The following is a 27,622-nucleotide window of genomic DNA, read 5'->3' on the forward strand; positions in this document are numbered from 1 at the left end:
CACTCCCCCTCCTTCCACGTAATCTATTCAGAGGAATTCACTCCCATCATCTGTCCAGTCCCTGTTGTGTTCTAGTCGTGTCGTTTAGAAAGGTAGGGAGCCTGTGTTTGGCTCTGGGAAAAACAACCCAACCACCTTGTTATGGCGAGAGGTTTATCTCAATGAGCATGCCAACGGTGCCATCTCACAGAACTGCACTAATATGGCAGTGGAACAACGGACACAAATACAGCCCTACCTTACTTCACCAAGGTAAATCATTGGCTATGGTGAACATAATAAAATGTAAGGTACGTCAAGTAATAGTAATACACTATTTCATGATGTTCTTCCTGCGGGAGAACGTGTTAAACAGACACATTGCTGTTGTTGGTCACGTGGTGTCTTGTGCGTCCTTGTGGGAGGGAATGTTCATGGAGCTCCTGTGTTGCATCCTAATAATCTCTCCTTTGTCTCAAAGTGTGCACTTGTTCACCTCCCTTCATTTGTGGGAAGTAGTAGAACGAGTGCCCAGTTCCTGGGAGAAGGAGAGATTGTTGGGACGCACCCTGTGCAGAAAATGTTCAATGCTAGAAATGAACTTTGAACAAATATGTAGTTAGAGGTGTGCTGATGTTTTGTGTGGGTATTTGCTGTTATTGCACATCAAAAGCTTCCGCAGGACATTGATCCAGCCCACAACATCGGACCAGGATTTTGGGAAACAATCTTAAAAAGGTTCAATGCAGCCATTTTTTATCTTCATTTGAAATAATTTCTGGGTAACAATTAAGTACCTTACTGTGAATGTTTTCAATTAAAATGGTCAAAAAGAAACAAAAAATAGCTTCTTAGTCAAGTGCAATTTCTCAAACAATCATTTTTGCTAGGATGTCTGGGAGTGGTCTGAGTGGGGAAGGGGAAACTGAAAACCAGCTCTTATTGGCAGAGAGGTTTGGGAACTCTTTATTATTGATCTATTAACTGATGTCACCGGGCAGGCCAAAACCCCAACGAGCTAAAATTTCAGGTCGGTCTTTTCAAACAGGTCCCACACTAAAAGGGCATTATCGTCAGTTTCACAAATTCACAGTATTATTCCAACCTCATAGAGTGGAAATATATATATATATATATATATATATATATATACAGCGGCCCTTTAATGTAACTTGCAGCAAGTATTACACGCTTGACCTTAACGTTATCATCTAATCATAGTGATACCAATTTTCTGCACAACATGCAGAGTGATAACATGTTGTCCACTTGAGTGGCGTAATCACAAGCAAACAGTCTTTCACTGTAATAAAATCAAAGTACTGTGTTAAGAACTTGAATCAAAATCTCCAATATTTTTCCGTTTGCACAGCTGTAACATAAACCATACTTAAAAAAAAAATACGCTCCCACTGCCTCTCTGGTTGTCAGAATGTGAAACCTGGCAAATAATCTCACCCTTGTCAATGGGCCAGGCACGCCCAGGATAACATTGAAAAGAGGAGAGATGAAGAGGCGGAGGAAAGGAAAGGTTCAGCCAGGGTGAAGAATGGCATGAATGCCACAGACGGCCAGGAAGCAGGACTGGAGCAGAGGAGGAATGAACCAATGAGCCAGGAGAGAGCAAATACGGACAAAGGGCCGAGATACAACACAGCAGAGACGAGAGAGGAGAGATACAACACAGCAGAGACGAGAGAATAGAGATACAACACAGCAGAGAGGAGAGAGGAGAGAATAGAGATACAACACAGCAGAGAGGAGAGAATAGAGATACAACACAACAGAGAGGAGAGAGGAGACAGGAGAGATACAACACAGCAGAGACGAGAGAATAGAGATACAACACAGCAGAGAGGAGAGAGGAGAGATACAACACAGCAGAGACGAGAGAGGAGAGATACAACACAGCAGAGAGGAGAGAGGAGACAGGAGAGATACAACACAGCAGAGAGGAGAGAGGAGAGATACAACACAGCAGAGAGGAGAGAGGAGAGATACAACCCAGCAGAGAGGAGAGAGGAGAGATACAACACAGCAGAGACAAGAAAGGAGAGATACAACACAGCAGAGACGAGAGAGGAGAGATACAACACAGCAGAGACGAGAGAGGAGAGATACAACACAGCAGAGACGAGAGAGGAGAGATACAACACAGCAGAGACGAGAGAGGAGAGATACAACACAGCAGAGACGAGAGAGGAGAGATACAACACAGCAGAGACGAGAGAGGAGAGATACAACACAGTAGAGACGAGAGATACAACACAGCAGAGACGAGAGAGGAGAGGATAGAGATACAACACAGCAGAGACGAGAGAGGAGAGCATAGAGATACAACACAACAGAGAGGAGAGATACAACACAGCAGAGACGAGAGAGGAGAGCATAGAGATACAACACAGCAGAGACGAGAGAGGAGAGATACAACACAGCAGAGAGGAGAGATACAACACAGCAGAGAGGAGAGATACAACACAGCAGAGACGAGAGAGGAGAGAATAGAGATACAACACTGCAGAGACGAGAGAGGAGAGAATAGAGATACAACACAGCAGAGATGAGAGAGGAGAGAATAGAGATACAACACAACAGAGAGGAGAGATAGAACACAGCAGAGACGAGAGAGGAGAGAATAGAGATACAACACTGCAGAGACGAGAGAGGAGAGAATAGAGATACAACACAGCAGAGACGAGAGAGGAGAGAATAGAGATACAACACAACAGAGAGGAGAGATAGAACACAGCAGAGACGAGAGAGGAGAGAATAGAGATACAACACAGCAGAGACGAGAGAGGAGAGATACAACACAGCAGAGACGAGAGAGGAGAGATACAACACAGCAGAGACGAGAGAATAGAGATACAACACAGCAGAGAGGAGGGATACAACACAGCAGAGACGAGAGAGGAGAGAATAGAGATACACCACAGCAGAGATGAGAGAGGAGATAATAGAGATACAACACAGCAGAGACGAGAGAGGAGAGAATAGAGATACACCACAGCAGAGATGAGAGAGGAGAGATACAACACAGCAGAGACGAGAGAGGAGAGAATAGAGATACAACACAGCAGAGACGAGAGAGGAGAGATACAACATATCAGAGACGAGAGAATAGAGATACAACACAGCAGAGAGGAGAGAGGAGAGATACAACACAGCATAGACGAGAGAATAGAGATACAACACAGCAGAGACGAGAGAATAGAGATACAACACAGCAGAGACGAGAGAGGAGAGATACAACACAGCAGAGACGAGAGAGGAGAGATACAACACAGCAGAGACGAGAGAATAGAGATACAACACAGCAGAGACGAGAGAGGAGAGATACAACACAGCAGAGACGAGAGAGGAGAGATACAACACAGCAGAGACGAGAGAGGAGAGATACAACACAGCAGAGACGAGAGAGGAGAGATACAACACAGCAGAGACGAGAGAGGAGAGATACAACACAGCAGAGACGAGAGAGGAGAGATACAACACAGCAGAGACGAGAGAGGAGAGACACAACACAGCAGAGACGAGAGAGGAGAGATACAACACAGCAGAGACGAGAGAGTAGAGATACAACAGCATCGCACAGAACTACATGCAGGGCTGTAAAGGTAGGCTGCAGGCTACACATGAGACACATGGTCTTTGATTTATTAGGATCCCCCTCCCCCATTAGCCGACGCCAATGTACTCTTACAAAGGCCTAACTGTGTCAAGAATTCTTATCTGCAGAGCGGTGTGAGACTGCACCACCAGATATTCAATCCGGAGTTATTTTCGAATGGCCAACACCTTCCTCACATGCACACGTACACACAAATGTATGCATAGACACACATACAAACAAACGTATGCATAGACACACCTACACGTACCCACCTGGCACCTTATCAATTCAATGTGGAGTTAATCCCTCAGAAGTACAACCTTTTCAGTCGAATGCATTCAGTTGACTAGGTTGACTTGACACTGCTCTTAGACCCTCCACACTCCCCCCCCCCCCTCACTGCTCTTAAACCCTCCACACTTCACCCCCTGAACGGCTCTTACACAATCCACACTTCACCCCTGAACGGCTCTTACACAATCCACACTTCACCCCCAGTACTGCTCTTACACAATCCACACTTCACCCCTGAACGGCTATTACACAATCCACACTTCACCCCTGAACGGCTCTTACACAATCCACACTTCACCCCTGAACGGCTCTTACGCAATCCACACTTCACCCCCTGAACGGCTCTTACACAATCCACACTTCACCCCTGAACGGCTCTTACACAATCCACACTTCACCCCCTGTACTGCTCTTACACAATCCACACTTCACCCCTGAACGGCTCTTACACAATCCACACTTCACCCCCTGTACTGCTCTTACACAATCCACACTTCACCCCCTCTACTGCTCTTAGACAATCCACACTTCACCCCCTGCACTGCTCTTACACAATCCACACTTCACCCCCTGCACTGCTCTTACACAATCCACACTTCACCCCCTCTACTGCTCTTAGACAATCCACACTTCAACTCCTGCACTGCTTTTAGACAATCCACACTTCACCCCCTGCACTGCTCTTAGACCCTCCACACTTCACCCCTGCACTGCTCTTAGACAATCCACACTTCACCCCCTGCACTGCTCTTAGACCCTCCACACTTCACACCTGCACTGCTCTTAGACCCTCCACACTTCACCCCCTGCACGGCTCTTAGACAATCCACACTTCACCCCCTGCACTGCTCTATACACAATCCACACTTCACCCCCTGCACGGCTCTTAGACAATCCACACTTCACCCCCTGCACTGCTCTTAGACAATCCACACTTCACCCCCTGCACTGCTCTTAGACAATCCACACTTCACCCCCTGCACTGCTCTTACACAATCCACACTTCACCCCCTGTACTGCTCTTACACAATCCACACTTCACCCCCTCTACTGCTCTTAGACAATCCACACTTCAACTCCTGCACTGCTTTTAGACAATCCACACTTCACCCCCTGCACTGCTCTTAGACCCTCCACACTTCACCCCTGCACTGCTCTTAGACAATCCACACTTCACCCCCTGCACTGCTCTTAGACCCTCCACACTTCACACCTGCACTGCTCTTAGACCCTCCACACTTCACCCCCTGCACAGCTCTTAGACAATCCACACTTCACCCCCTGCACTGCTCTATACACAATCCACACTTCATCCCTGCACGGCTCTTAGACAATCCACACTTCACCCCCTGCACTGCTCTTACACAATCCACACTTCACCCCCTGCACTGCTCTTACACAATCCACACTTCACCCCCTGCACTGCTCTTAGACCCTCCACACTTCACCCCTGCACTGCTCTTACTCAATCCACACTTCACCCCCTGCACTGCTCTTACACAATCCACACTTCACCCCTGCACTGCTCTTACACAATCCACACTTCACCCCCTGCACGGCTCTTAGACAATCCACACTTCACCCCCTGCATTGCTCTTACACAATCCACACTTCACCCCCTGCACTGCTCTTACACAATCCACACTTCACCCCCTGCACTGCTCTTAGACCCTCCACACTTCACCCCTGCACTGCTCTTACTCAATCCACACTTCACCCCCTGCACTGCTCTTACACAATCCACACTTCACCCCCTGCACTGCTCTTACACAATCCACACTTCACCCCCTGCACGGCTCTTAGACAATCCACACTTCACCCCCTGCATTGCCCTTACACAATCCACACTTCACCCCTGCACTGCTCTTAGACCCTCCACACTTCACCCCCTGCACTGCTCTATACACAATACACATTTCACCCCCTGCACTGCTCTTAGACAATCCACACTTCACCCCCTGCACTGCTCTTAGACAATCCACACTTCACCCCCTGCACTGCTCTTACACAATCCACACTTCACCCCCTGCACTGCTCTTACACAATCCACACTTCACCCCCTGCACGGCTCTTAGACAATCCACACTTCACCCCCTGCATTGCTCTTACACAATCCACACTTCACCCCCTGCACTGCTCTTACACAATCCACACTTCACCCCATGCACTGCTCTTAGACCCTCCACACTTCACCCCTGCACTGCTCTTACACAATCCACACTTCACCCCCTGCACTGCTCTTACACAATCCACACTTCACCCCCTGCACTGCTCTTACACAATCCACACTTCACCCCATGCACAGCTCTTAGACCCTCCACACTTCACCCCCTGCACTGCTCTTAGACAATCCACACTTCACCCCCTGCACGGCTCTTAGACCCTCCACACTTCACCCCCTGCACTGCTCTTAGACAATCCACACTTCACCCCCTGCACTGCTCTTAGACAATCCACACTTCACCCATGCACTGCTCTTAGACAATCCACACTTCACCCCCTGCACTGCTCTTACACAATCCACACTTCACCCCCTGCACTGCTCTTAGACAATCCACACTTCACCCCCTGCACTGCTCTTAGACCCTCCACACTTCACCCCCTGCACGGCTCTTAGACCCTCCACACTTCACCCCTGCACTGCTCTTACACAATCCACATTTCACCCCCTGCACTGCTCTTAGACAATCCACACTTCACCCCCTGCACTGCTCTTAGACCCTCCACACTTCACCCCCTGCACTGCTCTATACACAATACACATTTCAACCCCTGCACTGCTCTTACACAATCCACACTTCACCATCTGCACTGCTCTTACACAATCCACATTTCACCCCCTGCACTGCTCTTAGACAATCCACACTTCACCCCCTGCACGGCTCTTAGACCCTCCACACTTCACCCCCTGCACGGCTCTTAGACAATCCACACTTCACCCCCTGCACTGCTCTTAGACCCTCCACACTTCACCCCCTGCACTGCTCTTAGACCCTCCACACTTCACCCCTGCACTGCTCTTAGACAATCCACACTTCACCCCCTGCACTGCTCTTACACAATCCACACTTCACCCCCTGCACTGCTCTTACACAATCCACACTTCACCCCCTGCACTGCTCTTACACAATCCACACTTCACCCCCTGCACTGCTCTTACACAATCCACACTTCACCCCCTGCACTGCTCTTAGACCCTCCACACTTCACCCCTGCACAGCTCTTACTCAATCCACACTTCACCCCCTGCACTGCTCTTACACAATCCACACTTCACCCCCTGCACTGCTCTTACACAATCCACACTTCACCCCCTGCACGGCTCTTAGACAATCCACACTTCACCCCCTGCATTGCTCTTACACAATCCACACTTCACCCCCTGCACTGCTCTTACACAATCCACACTTCACCCCCTGCACTGTTCTTAGACCCTCCACACTTCACCCCTGCACTGCTCTTACTCAATCCACACTTCACCCCCTGCACTGCTCTTACACAATCCACACTTCACCCCCTGCACTGCTCTTACACAATCCACACTTCACCCCCTGCACGGCTCTTAGACAATCCACACTTCACCCCCTGCATTGCTCTTACACAATCCACACTTCACCCCCTGCACGGCTCTTAGACAATCCACACTTCACCCCCTGCATTGCTCTTACTCAATCCACACTTCACCCCCTGCACTGCTCTTAGACCCTCCACACTTCACCATCTGGTCAAAGCACTTATTCTCTTCCTCCCTCTATTTACCTCTCTGAATATTCCATCAATATAATTTATGTTATATAATAATACACACAAAGTTCTATATTATTATTATATTTATATTATTTCCCCTTTTTAACATCTGGCATTCCAATGCTTCCAAAAAAGCTATCCTTCTCTCTCATTCCTTCCTCCTCATCCTCTGTTGACTCAGGGTCAATGTTCTACCCCTCCTTGCCAAACAGAGGGTAACACCCACCATCACCACCCCCGCCACTCAACCCCACCATCGGACCACAGCCCAGCAGACCAATAGAAGACAAGGAGGGCAGTGAGAGAGGGCAGACTCAGACCTACCCACAATCCCACAATGCCCGCCTGCCTCTCGAGTGACAGACAGACAGACAAACAGACAGACCCAGACTGTTTGCTGTGGGATTACCGTTCAAGCCTCTGGTCAGTCAAGAGGCATTCTAATGCCACCACTCCAGCTTGAGACAACAGAGCTTTGGCCAATAATTAGCTCTGTCGCATGAAAGAAGAGGCCCCCCCCCCCCCCCCCCCCCCCCCCCCCCCCCCCCCCCCCGCAGAGCAAACATCTATCCAACAAAGCGAGTAGTCATGTGGCTGTGTTGCCTGGCTTAACGTGAGAGGAGAGAAGGTCTTGAAATGTCAAGTCTCACATATCTGTTATGAGAGCTCACGCATTCACCGAGATGACGTTTGAATTGAACACAGGAAATACGCTTGGTCTTGGCGCATTGAGACATTCCCATTTGACCTATTTATTGTGCGATGGGAGCTGATAAGACCGGAGCGTAAACACCGGGTAAACATAATACATCACGTATGTGTGTGAGAGAGGGAAACAACCCTCTACTGACGCCAGCGTTGTGGGTGAAACCAAATGTCCACCCGAACAGAGAGGAACCCAGCTAGCTGAGGTCCGGTGTTGACCCTGTTGATGGGTGACTCTTCAGTCCCTGATGGGGATAGGGGCCACCGCCCAGAAGAATAAATAGACTTCAGTCTACCACACTAAAGAGACACACCTACCCATGACCACAGGCTAATTTTAAATCGCAAGAAACCTCACTTCATGCTAAGACACGCACACGTAAGTCTGTGTAAGGACCTGTGTGTGCAGTTTGAGAGGATGACCTCACCAGCACAGCTCCTGGAGGTGTATAAATAGCTCTGTGTGGGTTATTTAAAGGCTTACCTCTCCACCTCGGAAACTAGCGGAGGGACAGCCTCCCTCCACCTCCAATGTAAAGAGAGAATTCGTTCATTTTATGATCCATTCAGTAGATCCACCTCTGAACCTGCTGACGACACTAGCTTGTTCTGACCATAGACCTGGGTGTTGACCATAGCCTTAAAAGTAAGTTGGACACACCTGGACTGGACCGTGGACCATGTCAACAAAGTACAGCGTCTGCAACTCAAGTAGTCACAACTGGGCACGCATTGGTGTATAAAAGATGTGCTAGTCACACATCCCTCATCCGACTATGAATAAGTGGGTGTGCTTGTGTGTGTGTGTGTGTGTGTTTGTTTGTTTGTGTTATCTACTTTACATCAGGCACTGGGTTAAGCTCTTTGTACGAATGCGTAAGCATATTTGTGTTTGTGTTGTACAAAGTAAGTCTGTGAGTATTTCCCTACTCACTCTCACCAAGTGTGTTTGCTCTGGTGTGTGTGTGTGTACTCCTTTGTGCTCCTGTACTTGATGTGTGTGTTTCCTTCACTCACACATCCCCGTGCACCAGGCCGTAAACACTGTGTATGGTCCAGCCGAAGCCCCCCAGCAGCACGATGACCAGGATGATAATGACCAGAGCAGGAAGTCCCCAGCCCAGCAGTAAGTAGACCAGGTAACGCCGCTCCGTGTGCTCGTCGTTCATCACCAACACCTGCCAAAAGTTCACTGCCTGTGAGAGTGGAGGGAAGGGGAGGTGGAGGGGAAGGGAGGGAAGAAAGGGAGAAGTGGGAAAGAGGAGAGGGGGGGACAGGGGGAGGGGAGGTGGAGAGGGTGATGAGAGGAAGAGGAGTGGGGGGGGGGTTTGGGAGAAGTGGAGTGGGGAGGAGGAGATGGGATTCGAGGAGGATAGAGAGCAAAAGGGGGTTAGTGAGGGGCCAGTAGGGAGGAAGAAACTCTAGCCGGAGAGCCAAATGATTGTTCAGGAACCACATGGCTCACTACTGTTTGCTTTGTAATCTAGCGGAGTAGCAGGTTTGGATTATCTCCCTCGGTATTAGATGCTGTACACCTTGTCCTAGAGAGGCTGACACTAAATACACTCCATAACTCTAGATTGTGATAATACCCGTAAAAGGCCTATCCACAGCCAGGTCCTCATCATTTTCTGTACAAGAAACGATCACATAATAATAGGAGAACAGAACATTGCACATTTGATTCCATTACATTCACGAGCTGAAAAGTTATCGGTGAATGGGTGGGTGCGGGGTCAAATGCCAGTCACACAAAACCCTCTGCTTCCATGATCAGTCTCCTCCTCTGAGTGTTGCATCATCAGCAGCGGAGAGAGAGTAAGGGAGAAAGAGCACAAGAGAGCGGGAGAGAGAGAGAGAGAGAGAGAAACGGTTGTGTAATGCATCATATTGGACTGCTAATGGATTGACACTTTGATTGGAACTCCATGTACATACTTCCTCAACTGGGCCGACCAACCAGTGCTCCCGCACAGTGGCTACCCGGGCTATCTGCATTGTGTCCCGCCACCCACCCACCAACCCCTCTTTTACGCTACTGCTACTCTCTGTTCATCATATATGCATAGTCACTTTAACCATATCTACATGTACATACTACCTCAATCAGCCTGACTAACCGGTGTCTGTATGTAGCCTCGCTACTTTTATAGACTCGCTACTGTATATTGCCTGTCTTTTTACTGTTGTTTTATTTCTTTACCTACCCATTGTTCACCTAATACCTTTTTTGCACTATTGGTTAGAGCCTGTAAGTAAGCATTTCACTGTAAGGTTGTATTCGGCGCACGTGACGAATAAACTTTGATTTGATTTGATCAGTGATTTGGGGTTTGTAGTTTGGGGTGTGAATAAACAAATTAGGAGTTGGGTTTGTGTTGATTCCTTCAGCACGACCACTGGCTCCGGATAGGCCGGAGAGGCTTTGGCAAGTATTGGCTTGTCGTTACATAATGTTGTGGAGCCCTATGGTAAGACAGTTCTAGCCGGGCCTCTGTATCCAAGATGCTCACCGTAAGGGCTCGTAGACTGGCTGACTCAATTAGGCACTGTTATGTTTTGGCTCTGGGCCAGCCAGTATTCCCCCATTGCACCGCTCAACTGGGCCATTGCAGTCCAAAACTTAATTTCCCTGTGTTTTATATATATTTCCACACTATGAGATGGGAGTAGTATTGTGACATTTAAAAAATGATGTGTAAGCTGTTTGAAAAGACCGCCTGAAATTTCAGCTTGTTTTTGGTAGGATGACGTTTTGGCCTGCCTGGTGACATCAGGTGGTAAATTAGTTAATAGACCAATAAGAAAGAGAGTTCCAAACCTCTCTGCAAATAAGAGTTTGTTTTCAGTTTCCCCCCACCCTACTCCCAGACAGTCCTAGCAAAATTCTTGCTTGAGAAATTGCTTTTGCTAAGAAGCCATTTTAAGTAAGGTACTTAGTTGTTACCCAGAAATGATTTGATATTGAGATTTTAAAAATGGCTGCGTTGAACCTTTAATGCTGATTTAGTGCAATATGGTCTGTGAAAGCCTCCTGGCTGGCGTCCGCGCATACACCACTTAGCAAAAAGCTGATACCTGACGACTCAAGGAGAGGGAGGGTAGTGGGTGGATACCCCATCCGATCAATATTATGGAGTATCGGGAAGAGAGTAGGGACGTCGATGAAGCCAGGGGTGTCAGCGATATTCTCATGAGCTACTACCGCAGAAAGAGAGAAGTGAAACCAAAGAAGACACATCAGACATCACATCTTGGTGGTTTTAAAGGGGAAGAGATGCAAAAAAAAAAGACATGACAGAGAGAGAGAGAGAGAGAGAGATGGAGAGACAGACGGAGAGAGAGAGAGACAGACGGAGAGAGAGAGAGAGAGAGACGGAGAGAGAGAGAGAGAGAGAGAGAGAGAGATGGAGAAACAGACAGAGAGAGAGAGAGATGGAGAGACAGACGGAGATAGAGAGAGATGGAGAGACAGACGGAGAGAGAGAGAGATGGAGAGACAGAGAGAGAGATGGAGAGAGACAGAGAGAGAGAGATGGAGAGACAGACGGACAGAGAGAGAGATGGAGAGACAGACGGAGAGAGAGAGAGATGGAGAGACAGATGAAGAGAGAGAGAGATGGAGAAACAGACGGAGAGAGAGAGAGAGAGAGAGAGAGATGGAGAGAGAGAGAGAGATGGAGAGACAGACGGAGAGAGAGAGAGAGAGAGAGAGAGAGAGAGAGAGATGGAGAGAGACGGAGAGAGAGAGAGAGAGAGAGAGATGGAGAAACAGACAGAGAGAGAGAGAGATGGAGAGACAGACGGAGAGAGATGGAGAGACAGACGGAGAGAGATGGAGAGACAGACGGAGAGAGAGAGATGGAGAGACAGAGAGAGAGAGATGGAGAGACAGATGGAGAGAGAGAGAGATGGAGAGACATACGGAGAGAGAGAGAGATGGAGAGACATACGGAGAGAGAGAGAGATGGAGAGACAGACAGAGAGAGAGAGAGATGGAGAGACAGACGGAGAGAGAGAGAGAGAGAGAGAGATGGAGAGACAGACGGAGAGAGAGAGAGAGAGAGAGAGAGAGAGAGAGATGGAGAGAGACGGAGAGAGAGAGAGAGAGAGAGAGATGGAGAAACAGACAGAGAGAGAGAGAGATGGAGAGACAGACGGAGAGAGATGGAGAGACAGACGGAGAGAGATGGAGAGACAGACGGAGAGAGAGAGATGGAGAGACAGAGAGAGAGAGATGGAGAGACAGATGGAGAGAGAGAGAGATGGAGAGACATACGGAGAGAGAGAGAGATGGAGAGACATACGGAGAGAGAGAGAGATGGAGAGACAGACAGAGAGAGAGAGAGATGGAGAGACAGACGGAGAGAGAGAGAGAGAGAGAGAGAGATGGAGAGACAGACAGAGAGAGAGAGAGAGATGGAGAGGCAGACAGAGAGAGAGAGAGATGGAGAGACAGACAGACAGAGAGATGGAGACAGACGGAGAGAGAGAAAGATGCTACTTTGTCAATTTGACTGACAGAGAGTTGAAAGGGGAAAAAAGGTAACGGCACCATCACACACCAACGCAGTGTCTTCCTATGGCTGTGTGAACACTTTCCAGTGTGTATTGCAGAGAGAGAGAGACCTTTTCCACCACCAAATCAGCTCAACTCATACCGTGTGTTTCCATCACGCCAGGCTGCCAGCGTTCTGCCAACATTTAGCTGCGAGCCAGTGCAAACTGCACTGTTTCCTATTGACTTACTAAGAAATCTCAGAGTCAAACTTTATTCATTCAAACATCTCCCAGGTCATCTTGAAAGTATTTCAATCAGGCTTGAGAAACATAGATAATGCAGTTACACGGCTACTACAGCGTGCACCTGGCAACCTTGGTTAGCGCGCAATGCGCAAGGCCCGCCACAGGAGTCGCTGGTGCGCGATGAGACAGGGATTTCCCTACCGGCCAAACCTTCACTAACCCGGACGACGCTAGGCCAATTGTGCGTCGCACCACGGACCTCCCGGTCGCTGGAGCTGGAGCTGCAGTACAGCGCCCTTAACCACTGCGCCACCCGGGAGGCCCATTAGCTAATTTAATGCACTAATCTTTTCATTTTCAGAAAAAATACTTTTAGGTGCCAAGACAGATCACATCCAGTACATAAACAACTAGAGCTTTCCTCCGCGTCACAAAGAACAGAAGTGGAGCGCCGCAGGTGAAGATAACAGCCTGTTATTGCAAGAAGCGGGTGCAGTTCATTTGGGGTAAGACTCCGAGGTACGGTGTATCAGCTTGTCTTGACCATGTGTAATTAACTAGGCCATGCTCACAGCATTCCTGTCCCTGCAAATAGGTCACAGGTCATCTATACACCACCTCTGGGATTCATTTCAAGTTTAAATATCAAATATGAACCATTTGAAGCGTGTGATCGTTTTTAGAGCTGAGTGTGTGTGTGTGTGTGTGTTTTAAAGCAGTTACGTGAGAATGGAAGAGGGTCAGAAGGAGGTGTGTTTATGTGGGGGTTGGGGGGGGTAAGAGAACTTGGAATCCCAATCTTATCACACAAGTACTAGCACAAATACACGACGTACACGCTAACCTGGGATTTTGCCACACATTACATAAAAACGCACGTGTCAGGTAAAGTACAAAGGAAAGAATGAACATCTATTTCTGCCAAGTGACAGAGTCACAAAAGTCCTATTTGACATGGTAGAACTGTAATTGTATTCATGAAATCAAACTATCTATGGAAAGATACAAACCAATTTCCCTTTCAAAGCCTCAAATCCGATCCGTTGACTTATCATTTCAAGAAGTGCCCTGCAATTAAATTCAGGAAGAGTTGACAAATAACAAATGACAGCGCAAAGGATATGAGCATCCGAGGTGCAGTATATCAATTCTAGCGTCCACAATTGGTCTTTGATGACAGAAATGCCGCCGCTCAACGCCGACTATCGTACGAGAGAGAGAGAGAGAGAGAGAGACAGAGAGGGGGAGCACCCTGACTGAATGACCCTCATTGTCCACACAAGCAGAAATGGGCATACATGGGCCTTGCGTGCCAACGTGTGTGCCAAGGCAGCATAGGACTATCAGAACAGCTTTCAACAGGTTGGCGCAGGTGTACAGATGGCCCGGAGAACAGTATGCCAGTCTTTCAGTGCCTGCTCTGTGCCATTGTTCAGGTCTACACTTCTTTAGACAACCCACCTGACCTTAAACGAGGCTGATCATTCAATAAAAAGTCTAAAGTGGATTTTGAAAATACATACACGACCTCAGTGGCGAACCTTGACTATAGGACTCAGGCCCTTCAGTGGAACAAAAAAAATCTAATATGTAGTATCAAACCAAAAGAAATCAAGAAAATAACGGAAACATAGCATCACTTAATGCACTTTTGTATTCATGTGACTATGACTGGACTCACAGAGGGAGCATATTTGGAAATGTAATGAGACGACTCACCAAACCAACATTGTCCTGGTTAGTTTAGGGTTAGAGCAGTATGTATGAAATGTTTTAGAATAGGAGTGCTGATTTAGGATCAGCTTTGCCTTTTATATCGATCAGAATGAACACGACTCAATGTACAGGTGGGACCTGATCCTAGATCAGCACTCTGACTCCAAGAAGCTTGATACATACAGGCCCAGGTGTCAGCAGCAGGCCTTACCTGAATGAGCATCCAGCTGAACTGGCTGAGGTGGAAGTAGTGGGAGAAGAGGCCCAGGACAGCACAGCTGTCTTCGGAGAAGACACGACCACGGAACGCCGACACCAGGAAACAGATCTACAACACAGAGAGAGAGAGAGACACAGAGCAATATGGAGGGAGACAGAGAGAGAGAGAGAGAGAGAGAGAGAGAGAGAGAGAGACAGACAGACAGAGCGATATGGAGGGAGACAGAGAGAGAGAGAGAGAGAGAGAGACACAGAGCGATATGGAGGGAGACAGAGAGAGAGAGAGAGAGAGACACAGAGCGATTATGGAGGGAGACAGAGAGAGAGAGAGAGAGAGAGAGAGAGAGAGAGAGAGAGAGAGCGATATGGAGGGAGACAGAGAGAGAGAGACAGAGAGAGAGAGAGAGAGAGAGAGAGAGAGAGAGAGAGAGAGAGAGAGACAGAGAGGGGAGTCAGCTGAAAGGCCCACAGAAATACACTAATGCACACAAACAAACATGCAGCAAAACGAATAAGGCATAACATTTGCCTGTATACTATGCTCTTCACTACACAACATCCAGCCTCCTCAATCTCACTCACACTAATACAGTTCATGCAACACTGGCACAAAAAACACTTACACTTTCCCATTTACACTTTCCCTCTGCGGTCTGAGCTCAGCCGGCTAGTATTAGGAACAGTTTGAAATTGACTGGGGTGGGTGGGGTGGTCCAAAATAGGGGAGGGTTGTGTAACTTTTTGGGGGGTTTGGGGAGGGTTGTGTGTTTTTTTATTGTAGCAAATTTTTTCCCCTGGTTTACATTCTCCATTTTCTAGGTTTTGCTATATCATTTCTTCCATCCTAGCCGCATGTCCTCATTTGCTTGCATGCGCCAACCCTATATCAGGGTGTTTTGGTACTTCCCTTATGCACTATGCTTTTCCGTGCACTAACTAAACCACAGGTAAATATAGTCTACCAGTCTAACTGTCTATCCTGCCCTCTAGCCACCATTCATAGTGGTGGGTGGATCGTATGTCAGGATCTGCAATAAGCTAAGTAGCAATCATACCACACATAAAATCATTCGAAGTTGCATCAAGGTGCATAAAATAAACTGTGACGCCAGACACTACAGCTCAAAAAGTTCCCCCATTGATCTTGTTTTTTTTTTTTTACCTTTATTTAACTAGGCAAGTCAGTTAAGAACAAATTCTTATTTTCAATGACGGCCTCGGAACACTGCCTGTTCAGGGGCAGAACGACAGATTTGTACCTTGTCAGCTCGTGGGTTTAAACTTGCAACCTTCCGGTTACTAGTCCAACGCTCTAACCACTAGGCTACCCTGCCACCCCATTGTTCAGGGACAATGGATGTATCCTACCCAGACAAGCCTACAACACCACAATGCAATGAACAATTGCATTCATGTTTTCAAGAGAGCAAAAAAAATGACACTCTCGGCTGTTAAACCGAAGTGAAAGTGTCAATTTGAATAACAGCGCAAAAGCCCTGCCATTTGAATATGTCATGCCGTTTGGATAAACTCTCGTCGGTTGATAAGGTGTAGAAAGGCACAGTAGCAGGCTTTTAAGGCTGTATTTTAAGTTCTGATGCTAAGATCGGTTCAATCTCCCACGTCGTCCTATAACAGCGTGGCCACATATGCTCCCAGCAGGTCCAGTGATTCAGGGAAGCTTAATGCTTCCTCTTCTAGCGGCTATACCTCGCCCACTCATACCTAATGCTTCAACATAGCCTAAATATAGCCTATACTGCAAACCATGATGTTGAAGCGCCCGAAGTTTGTGTCGTGCACTGGCACAGAAACCTGTTGATATAAAGATGGCATCATTATTGTCTGCAACCAGCTCTGATCGTGGTGTAATGAAACATGTAGGGAGAGTGAGCTCGTCAGTGGTGGTCGGCGAACCCTCAACCTTCTGGCCCGTAGCCCTGCGTGGCATCGACTGTGCCAAAAAAGCATGCTACAGTGGCAAAGTCGATATCCACGTTTATCGACACAGAGTCGCTACAATTATTTGTGTTTGTGGTCGTAAACATTATTTTGAGTTCCTTCCATGAGGGGGGAGGGAGGGTGTGCAAATATTTTTTTACAGTACAAGGGGAGGGGAAAGGGGGTCCATTTTTGTTTATGACACCCCGAGTTGGACCAGTCCTATCCCTCCCCCCTCCTGCAGACCTGTTACATCACAATGTGCAAAGGCAGGCAGGACCAAAATAAATAACAACAACAAGTTACAAATACTTCTTGGGTACCCGTCCAGGACCCTGTGTGTGTGTCCTACCGAAGGGCACTGCAGTCCACACTGTGTTTGTGTGTGTGTGTGTGTGTGTGTGTGTGTGTGTGTGTGTGTGTGTGTGTGTGTGTGCATGCGTGTATATAACCTGACTGTACAAAACATTAAGGACACCTTCCTAATATTGAGTTGCACCCGCCCATTTTGCCCTCGGAACAGCCTCAATTCGTCAGGGCATGGACCCTTACAAGGTGTCGAAAGCGTTCCACAGGGATGCTGGCCTATGTTGAATCCAATGCTTCCCACAGTTGTGTCAAGTTGGCTGGATGTCCTTTGGGTGGTGGACCATTTTTTATACACACGGGAAACTGTTGAGCGTGACAAACCCAGCAGCGTTGCAGTTCTTTACACAAACCAGTGCACCTGGCACCTACTGCCATAACCCGTTCAAAGACACTTAAATCTTGTGGATTGCCCACATACCCTCTGCATGGCACACATTACATGTCTGAATTTCCTCAAGGCTTAAACATCCTTCTTTAGCCTGTCTCCTCCCCTTCATCTACACTGATTGAAGAGGATTTAATAAGTGACGTCAATAAGGGATCATAACTTTCACCGGGATTCACCTGGTCAGTCTATGTCATGGAAAGTGTCCTTAATGTTTTGAAAACTCAGTGCATATCTGTCGGTGTGTGTGTGTGTGTGTGTGTGTGTGTGTGGTATGTGAGTGCGTGCGTGTACATGGGAGGGACCTAATTTAATTAGCAATTGGGGGGGAATTCAGAAAAGCCATGACGACAGGTGAAAATACTGCAGCTCTCTAACGGCAGAGCTTAATTAACCCATGGGACAGAGCCTTGTGCCACTGCCAAGCACAGCACCATCTCTGCTTATGTAACCGTGGCTGCCACCTGGCCCGGTGCCAGTGCTGAAGGCCAGGGAAGGAGGGACGGAAGGAGCGAGGGAGGGTGAGGAGGGAGAGAGAAGGAGGACATTGAGTCTCCTAACTCTGCCTTTACACAGATGAAGCCAAGAAAGGGAATGAGCAAGAAACAGAGAGAGAGGAAGATGGAAAAAGAGCAGGGAGAGACAGCGCCTGCACACCTGCCAGACTGCCAGGAGTGACGGATAGGAAGGCTACAGTACATCCAGATGGCACGCTGCACCAAGCACACCTGCAGAATGATGCTTCTTCATCTGTCTTACTACTCTCTAGGTGCCCCCATCCTCGTCATCACAACATCATTCTGCAGCTAACTCATCAATGTACCCTATGCTGGTGTAAACACACAGTATTTGTATATTGTATGACATTTGAATAGGACATTAGATCAAGATGTCTGTTGTTGGGAAAGTAGTTAAAGCAACTGATTTGTGTCAAGCGTCACTGTCTGATGCTAAGAATGCTCACCCATTGCTATAATTTGACACTTCTGAAGGTTCATACACATATAATGGCATCGGAGGAGATGGCTGCCGTGTTTTGGGCTCCTAACCAACTGCTATTTTGTGTGCTTTTTCGCGTTGTTTGTAACTTATTTTGTACATAATGTTTCCGCCATCGTCTCTTATGACCGAAAAGAGTTTCTGGCTATCAGAACAGCGATGACTCTATCCTCCTGATTCCTCGTTCAATACGGAAGTGGTTAGGTGACGCTGATCCTAAGCTACAGGATTGTTTTGCTAGCACAGACTGGAATATGTCACGGGATTCATCCGAGGAGTATACTACATCAGTCACCGGCTTCATCAATAAGTGCATCGACGACGTCGTCCCCACTGCTAATCCAATTGCCACCCAAACTATTTGCCTTGACCCTCCCCCCGTCTTTACGCTGCTGCTTCTCGCTGTTCATTATCTAGGCATAGTCCCTTTACCTCTACCTCCATTTCCATATTACCTCAATTACCCTTGACTAACCTGTACCCCCGCACATTGACTCGGTACCGGTACCCCCTGTATATAGCCTCGTTATTGTCATTGTTATTTTAACTTGGTTTTATATTGGTTAGGGGCTTGTAAAGTAAGCATTTCACTGTAAGGTGTAACCTGTTGTATTTGACGTATGTAACAAATTCAATTTGATTTCTATGACAGTACACTCAACAGTGGCAAGTTAGCTTTCATGAATCTAGTTGATGTGGCTACTAAAACAGCAGTAACGTTTGATCGGTAGAAGATAATCCTGTTCCGATGTCAGATGTAAATAGCAGAGACCACGATGCCATGCGGCGTACGTTTTTTTTCTAAAGTCCTGGGACAGTGGTCAAAGTAGCTGATTTGGGTCAAAGGTTACATTGTTTTCAGCCGAATAGAATGTTTGAAGTCACAGCTTCAGAGTGAATGTTTTTAACAACGGGAGGTTCAGAATGTTGAAGAAATCCCATTAAAGTGGATGAAGTTGAATAAAGGTATAATAGTATAAAAAGTATAAGGGGTATCAAAACATTGTAGGCAAGCACACGTCAGCATTTCACTGTAAGGTCTAAACCTGTTGTACTCGGCGCATGTGACAAATGCAACTGAATTTGATTTGTTTTATTTTAAACTGTTGAATTGCGTGTCGAGCTTAAATGGTCTAAGACTAGTGGTGTGCTAAATAATAACTATAATAAAAATACAAATAAATTTAAACAATATTTAAAGTGTGGCTGCTGTCGCAAGCCACATCAATAAGCCGCACCTTTGAATTACACAACGTTTGTGCGAGCCAGGGAGTTAGATTCTTGACAAATGTTTTTGGACTGGACATATTATATCTGCATACTGAGTCATGTTAAGTCTCGCTGTTGGAATGAATACGTTTTCACAGCAGACGCAGGGACTAGTCAGGTTGACACTCCCTAACGTCAGGGCTACAAGAATATATATCAACCAAACAGGTCACCTTTTTTAAGATCCTGACACAAGGGTTCCGTTCCTTAGGCATACAGTCGCGACGAGTCTTATAACTACTGCTTTCGCAACCCTCAAAATCACCAGAGGACCATTTGCTAACATATGGAACCTAATAGATTTCCATGATAGATCAACATTGGTGTCAAAAACCCTACAAGAATTCTATGATAGGTAGCTGGGGTCACTAGCCCAGAGCCATCGCCTATCCACGATGACTATCAGTAAACATCAAAGACCAACAGCTCTCCATATAAGCACATAAGCAGAGAGAGAGAGAGAGAGAAAGAGAGAGAGAGAGAGAGAGAGAGCAAACAAGCTCTCCCTTCCAACCAAACAAGTTATGCATTAGGTCGCGCGGCCCTATCACACCACAGCTACGCTCAATTTACTTCACAATGCAGTCGCCCAGGCAACCTAGGGCAACAAATATTGCATAAAGCAGTCTCATTTCACCTCGCCCCCGAGGTAACACTTCCACTAAGGTGGTTGATTCCTTCCCTCTCTCCCACTCCCTTTCAGAAACTCTGAGCCAGCACTAATGAATCATTGCAGGGTTTGTCACCTCTCCTATAGGCCTGGATCCTATGTTGAGTTCGGGGCTTTATTTAGATAAACAATGAGGTAACTCCGTTTTCCGTTAGTTTTGCAGCTCTGTATGGTGTGAGAAGGGGAGGGGCGATTCAGGAAGGAAGCCGGGGCAAGAGCTGCCTGGAATGGAGCCTTTGAACCAGGTGGCTACTAGGAAGTGTGATTCCGGGCAGCAGTTATTTGCCCTGAATAAAACCTTGGCCTGGCCAAGGGCACAGCATGCCACAGTCATCACACACACACACACACACACACACACACACACACACACACACACACACACACACAATCTTTGTTTTCCTCTTCTTCTCATGCCCTGACAGTGTTTATTGCATAGCAGTGAGAGGGTCAGGTCTCCTCAATAAGACCAGCCCCAGACAGAGCCAATTCATTGATCATAGCCAATTCATTGATCATAGCCAGTTCATTGATCATAGCATGAACCGTGTTTTCTGGATTATCAAGGGGCGGTGGTCTTGGTTAGAGCTCTATGGTGTGGGCTCAGTGGAGCATACAGGACAGGATCACTGGATCACTGAGTGGATCCCCTACAGATTTAATTTGGGTATCTATCCACCTACTGCCTGGGCTTTCTAACCATGCCCTTAGATGGCTATCTAGAGAATCCACCCTAAAATAAGCAGTCAAACAACTGTTGCACAGCAGCCAAGGACTCTGTGCTCTGAAAGCCCTCCACTCATGCCTTTTGTCCCCTCTATTGACACTTTTCTGAACCCCAGTCATTTCCATCGAAGACATGCTTCAGCTTGGTCTTTTTTAAATTATTATTGCGTGAGTAATATATTGTGATTGCAGATATTGCACACAATATTGCCCGTTCATACAAGAGCAATCAAATCCCATCTAGTCTAATCTATATATCAAATAAAACAAATTATTTGATCAAATGCATTATCACATTTTAAAAAATAAAATAATCCATAATAGAAAATGACTCAAGTAAAAGTGAAATTCACCTAGTAAAATACTACTTGAGTAAAAGTCTAAAAGTATTTGATTTTAATGATACTTAAGTATCAAAAGTAAATGTAATTTTAAAAATATACATACGTATCAAAAGTAAAAGTATAAATCATTTTAAAATATGTTAGGCAAACCAGACGGCACCATTTTCTTGTTTTTTAATTTTACGGAGAGTCAGGGGCACATTCCAACACTCAGACATCATTTACAGATAGTCAGGGGCACACTCCAACACTCAGACATAATTTACAGATAGTCAGGGGCACACTCCAACACTCAGACATAATTTACAGATAGTCAGGGGCACACTCCAACACTCAGACATCATTTACAGATAGTCAGGGGCACACTCCAACACTCAGACATCATTTACAGATAGTCAGGGGCACACTCCAACACTCAGACATAATTTACAGATAGTCAGGGGCACACTCCAACACTCAGACATCATTTACAGATAGTCAGGGGCACACTCCAACACTCAGACATCATTTACAGATAGTCAGGGGCACACTCCTACACTCAGACATCATTTACAGATAGTCAGGGGCACACTCCAACACTCAGACATCATTTACAGATAGTCAGGGGCACACTCCAACACTCAGACATCATTTACAGATAGTCAGGGGCACACTCCAACACTCAGACATCATTTACAGATAGTCAGGGGCACACTCCAACACTCAGACATCATTTACAGATAGTCAGGGGCACACTCCAACACTCAGACATCATTTACAGATAGTCAGGGGCACACTCCAACACTCAGACATCATTTACAGATAGTCAGGGGCACACTCCAACACTCAGACATCATTTACAAATGAAGCATTTGTGTTTAGTGAATCCGCCAGATCAAAGGCAGTACGGATGACCAGGGATGTTCTTTTGATAAGTGCATGAATTGGACCGTTTTTCTGTCCTGCTAAGCATTCAAAATGGACTTTTGGGTGACAGGGAAAATGTAAAAAGTACATTATTTTCCTTAGGAATGTAGTGAAGCAAAAGTAAAAGTTGTCAAAAATATAAATAGTAAAGTCAAATATCCCAGATACCCTGGACCCACTCCAAATTGCAAACCACCCCAACAGACCACCCCATCGTCCACAGACGATGCAATCTCAATTGCACTGCCCTCCCAACTAGACAAGAGGAATACCTGTGTGAGAATGCAGTTAACTGACTACAGCTCAACACCATAGTGCTCTCCAAGCTCATCATCAGACCCTGAGACTGAACACCTCCCTCTGCAGCTGGATCCTGGACTCCTGACAGGCCAACCTTAGGTGGTGAGGGTAGGCGACAACACCTCCGCCACGCTGACCCTCAACATGGGGGATCCCAGGGGTGCATGCTTAGCTCCGTCCTGTACTCCCTGTTTACCAATGACTGTGCGGCCACGCACAGCTTCAAGTCCATTATCAAGTTTGCTGATGACACGACATTTGTAGGCCTGATCACAGATGGCAATGAGACAGCCTAAAGGGAGAGGTCAGAGATCTGGCAGTGTGGTGCCAGGACAACAATCTCTCTCTCAACGTCAGCAAGAACAAGGAGCTAATTGTGGACTACAGGAAACAGGGGTGTGTGCACCCCCCATCTACATCGACGGGGCCGCATTGGACAGGGTCAAGAGACTCAAGTTCCTCAGTGTCCACATCACTGAGGACATAACATGGTCCTCTCACACCAGCACAATTGTGAAGGCGTAAGGGATTTGGTATGTCCTCTAGATCCTCCAGAACTTTTACAGGTGCACAATCGAAAGCATCCTGACAGGTTGCATCACCGCTTGGTATGGCAACTGCAAAGCCCTTGATCGCAATGTCCTACAGAGGGTGGTGCGGACAGCCCCATAAATCACCAGGGGCAAGCTCCCAGCCACTCAGGACATTTATGCCAAGCGGTGTCTGAGAAAGGCCCGAAAGATTATCAAAGACCACAGTCAACCCAGCCATGGACGGTCCTCTCTCTGGTTCTGTCCGGCAGGCGGTTCCACTAGTATTTATCCTGCTACCAGTCACTTTTTTACCTACCTCAATTACTCCATTACCCCTGCACATTGTAATATTGGTACTGGCACTGTCCTGTATATAGTTTGCATTCTTTTTTTTTCTTCTCTCATATTTCTCTTTACTTGATATTGACTACTGCGTTGTTGGGAAAGAGCTTGTAATTAAGCATTTCATTTGTACCATTTTAAGTGAATTAAAAAATAAATATATACTTAAATAATACTTTATTAGCAAGGATATACAAAATTATCTAAATTGGAACAATTTTAAATAGATTTAATGCATTTAATGCACATTTTATTAGTATTTTATTAGCATTTAAGTATATTAAATATACTTAAAACTATTTAAATTGGGACACTTTTTTATACTTAAGTATATTCTTAGTATATTAGATAAAGAGCAAAACGATGGCATTCCTCCGATGGCATTGAAAAGTACACCACATCAGTTACCGACTTCATCAATAAGTGCATCGATGACGTCTTCCCCCACAGTGACCCTACGTACATATCCCATGGCCTCTGGCCTCTGGTTAGATTACAGGGAATATCTGCACAGAGCTAAAGGCTAGAGCTGGCACTGTCAAGGAGTGGGACTCTAACCCGGAAGCTTATAAGAAATTCCGCTACGCCCTCCGACGAACCATCAAACAGGCCTTCGATGGGGTGGCAGGGTAGCCTAGTGGTTAGAGTGTTGGACTAGTAACCGGAAGGTTGCAAGTTCAAACCCCCGAGCTGACAAGGTACAAATCTTTCGTTCTGCCCCTGAACAGGCAGTTAACCCACTGTTCCTAGGCCGTCATTGAAAATAAGAATTTGTTCTTAACTGACTTGCCTGGTTAAATAAAGGTAAAATATAAATAAATAAAAAAAGGCAAGGCGACAATAAAGGACTACGATCTAATCATACTACACCAGCTCCGACGCTTGTTGGATGTGGCAGAGCTTGCAAACTATCACAGATTACAAAGGGAAGCACAGCAGAGAGTTGCCCAGTGACACGATCCTACGAGACGAGCTAAATGACTTGTATGCTCGCTTCGAGGCAAGTAACACTGAAACATGCATGAGAGCACCAGCAGTTCCGGACGACTGTGTGATCACTCTCTCCACAGCCGATGTGAGTAAGAACTTTAAACAGGTCAACATTCACAAGGCCGCAGGGACAGATGGATTACCAGGATGTGTACTGCGAGCTTGCGCTTACCAACTGGCAAGTGTCTTCACTGATATTTTCAACCTCTCCCTGTCCGAGTCTGTTAATACAACATCTCCTTATAGGGAGATGTTTTAAGCAGACCACCAAAGTGGCTGTGCCCAAGAACACTAAAGTAACTTGCCTAAATGACTACCGACCCGTAGCACTCACGTCTGTAGCCATGAAGTGCTTTGAAAGGCTGGTCATGGCTCACATCAACACCATTATCCCAGAAACCCTAGACCCACTCCAATTTGCATACCGCCCCAACAGATCCACAGATGATGCAATCTCTATTGCACTAAACTCTGCCCTTTCCCACCTGGAAAAAAATAACACCAATGTGAAAATGCTATTCATTGACTACAGCTCAGCGTTCAACACCATAGTACCCTCAAAGCTCATCAACAAGCTAAGGACCCTGGGACTAAGCACCTCCCTCAGCAACTGGATCCTGGACTTCCTGACGGGCCACCCCCGTGGTGGTAAGGGTAGGTAACAACACATGCGCCACACTGATCCTCAACACAGGGGCCCCTCAGGGGTGCGTGCTCAGTCCCTTCCTGTACTCCCTGTTCACTGCATGGCCAGGCACGACTCCAACCACATCATTAAGTTTTCCAATGACACAACAGTGGTAGGCCTGATCACTGACAACGACGAGACAGCATATAGGGAGAAGGTCAGAGACCTGGCCGTGTGGTGCCAGGACAACAATCTCTCCCTCAACGTGATCAAGACAAAGGAGATGATTGTGGACTACAGGAAAAAGACTACAGAGCACGCCCCCAAACTCATCAACGGGGCTGCTGTGGAGCAGGTTGAGAGCTTCAAGTTCCTTGGTGTCCACATCACCAACAAACTAACATGGTCCAAGCACACCAAGACAGTCTTGAAGAGGGCATGACAAAACCTATTCCCCCTCAGGAGACTGAAAAGATTTGGCATGTGTCCTCAGATCCTTAAAAGGTTCTACAGCTGCACCATCGAGAGCATTACTGCCTAGTATGGCAACTGCTCGGCCTCCGAACGCAAGCCACTACAGAGGGTAGTGCGAATGGTCCAGTACATCAGTGGGGCCAAGCTTCCAGCCATCCAGGACCTCTATACCAGGCGGTGTCAGAGGAAGGCCCTAGTCATAGACTGTTCTCTCTGCTACCCATGGCAAGTGGTACCGGAGCGCCAAGTCTAGGTCCAAGAGGTTTTATACAGCCTCTACCCCCAAGCCATAAGACTCCTGAACAGCAACAACACCTAATCAAATGGCTATCCAGACTATTTGCATTGCCCCCCCCCTCCCCCCCTCCCCTCGCCTACACTGCTGCAACTCTCTGTTGTTATCATCTAAGCATAGTCACTTAGCATAGTCACTTTAATAACTCTACCTACATGTACATATTACCTCAACTAACCGGTGTCCCCGCACATTGACTCTGTACCGGTACCCCACTGTATATAGTCTCATTATTATTATTTTACTGCTGCTCTTTAATTACTTGGTACTTTTAATTCTTACTCTTATCCAACTGCATTGTTGGTTAGGGGCTCGTAAGTAAGCATTTCACTGTAAGGTCTACCCTTGTTGTATTCGGCGCATGTGACTAATAACATTTGATTTGACTCAATCACCTGTTTATTACCTCCCCTATATTTGTCAGTTCCCCAGCTCTGCTCCCCGCTGCTGTACTGATTTGTCTGTGTTACCCGTGTGCTGACGCTGTTCCTGTCTCGTTCCATGTCCGTTCCATATTAAATGTTTGACTCCCCGTACCTGCTTCGCCTCTGCAGCGTCATCAATTTGACACCTTACAGATGACACTACCGTTCAAAGGTTTGGGGTCACTTAAAAATGTCCTAGTTTCAGCATGATAATGCACGAGCCCATGTTGCAAGGATCTGTACATAATTCCTGGAAGCTGAAAATATCCCAGTTATTCTATGGCCTGCATACTCACCAGACATGTCATCCATTGAGCATGTTTAGGATGCTCTGGATCGAAGTGTATGACAACGTGTTCCAGTTCTCGCTAATGTCCAGTGACAATGAATTTAAAGTACACTGTTAATAAGTGTACTGAAGTGCGATGATAGCATATTTATAGTATACCAAAAGCCTGAATAAACAATGTAACTGTAATGATATTATATTAATAGTACACATCAGATATAGTAGAAAGATACATCTCGTATTTGAAGTATATTATTAGATTTGTTGGTATATTTAAGTAAACTTTAGCATACTTGTAATATATTAAAATATACTTTTTTCAATTGAGCATATGACAAATAAACTTTGAAACTCGAAGCTAGAGCTAGGGGCCGGCAAGCATCCTAAATGCATGGCCCTCTATCAGTACACACTGGGCCGTACCTCAGTTTTGTATAAATAGCCTCTAAAACAACAGCGTATTACTGCATTACTCATCTCATATGTACATACTGTATTTTATGCCATCTATTGCATCTTGCAAATGTCGCTCAGTCATTGCTCATCCACACATTTATATGTATATAGTCATATTCCCTTCCTTTACTTAGATTTCTGTGTATTAGGTAGTTGTTGTGGGATTGTTAGATTACTTGTTAGATGTTGCTGCGCTGCACTGTCTGAACTAGAACTAGAAACATTTCGCTCACAATAACATCTGCTAACCATGTGTATGTAT

At 46.5% G+C, this 27,622-nt stretch overlaps 1 protein-coding gene across 2 annotated transcripts in view; it reads right to left on the reverse strand.

The window, feature by feature from the left end:
- adgrv1 (adhesion G protein-coupled receptor V1) overlaps nt 1-27,622 on the reverse strand; it is a 212,527-nt gene that overhangs the window by 50,207 nt on the left and 134,698 nt on the right. For both annotated transcript variants that reach the window (XM_036935476.2, XM_090190170.1), the window contains 2 exons: nt 15,012-15,128; nt 9,356-9,534 (listed from right to left, as the gene is read on the reverse strand). In XM_036935476.2, the coding sequence (XP_036791371.2) occupies nt 9,356-9,534; nt 15,012-15,128 (296 nt within the window). The remainder of the gene's footprint in view (nt 1-9,355; nt 9,535-15,011; nt 15,129-27,622) is intronic.

The sequence above is a fragment of the Oncorhynchus mykiss genome, chromosome 11 (assembly GCF_057628025.1).
Source record: "Oncorhynchus mykiss isolate SJ-2025 chromosome 11, ASM5762802v1, whole genome shotgun sequence".
In the NCBI taxonomy this organism is placed as follows: Eukaryota; Metazoa; Chordata; class Actinopteri; order Salmoniformes; family Salmonidae; genus Oncorhynchus; species Oncorhynchus mykiss.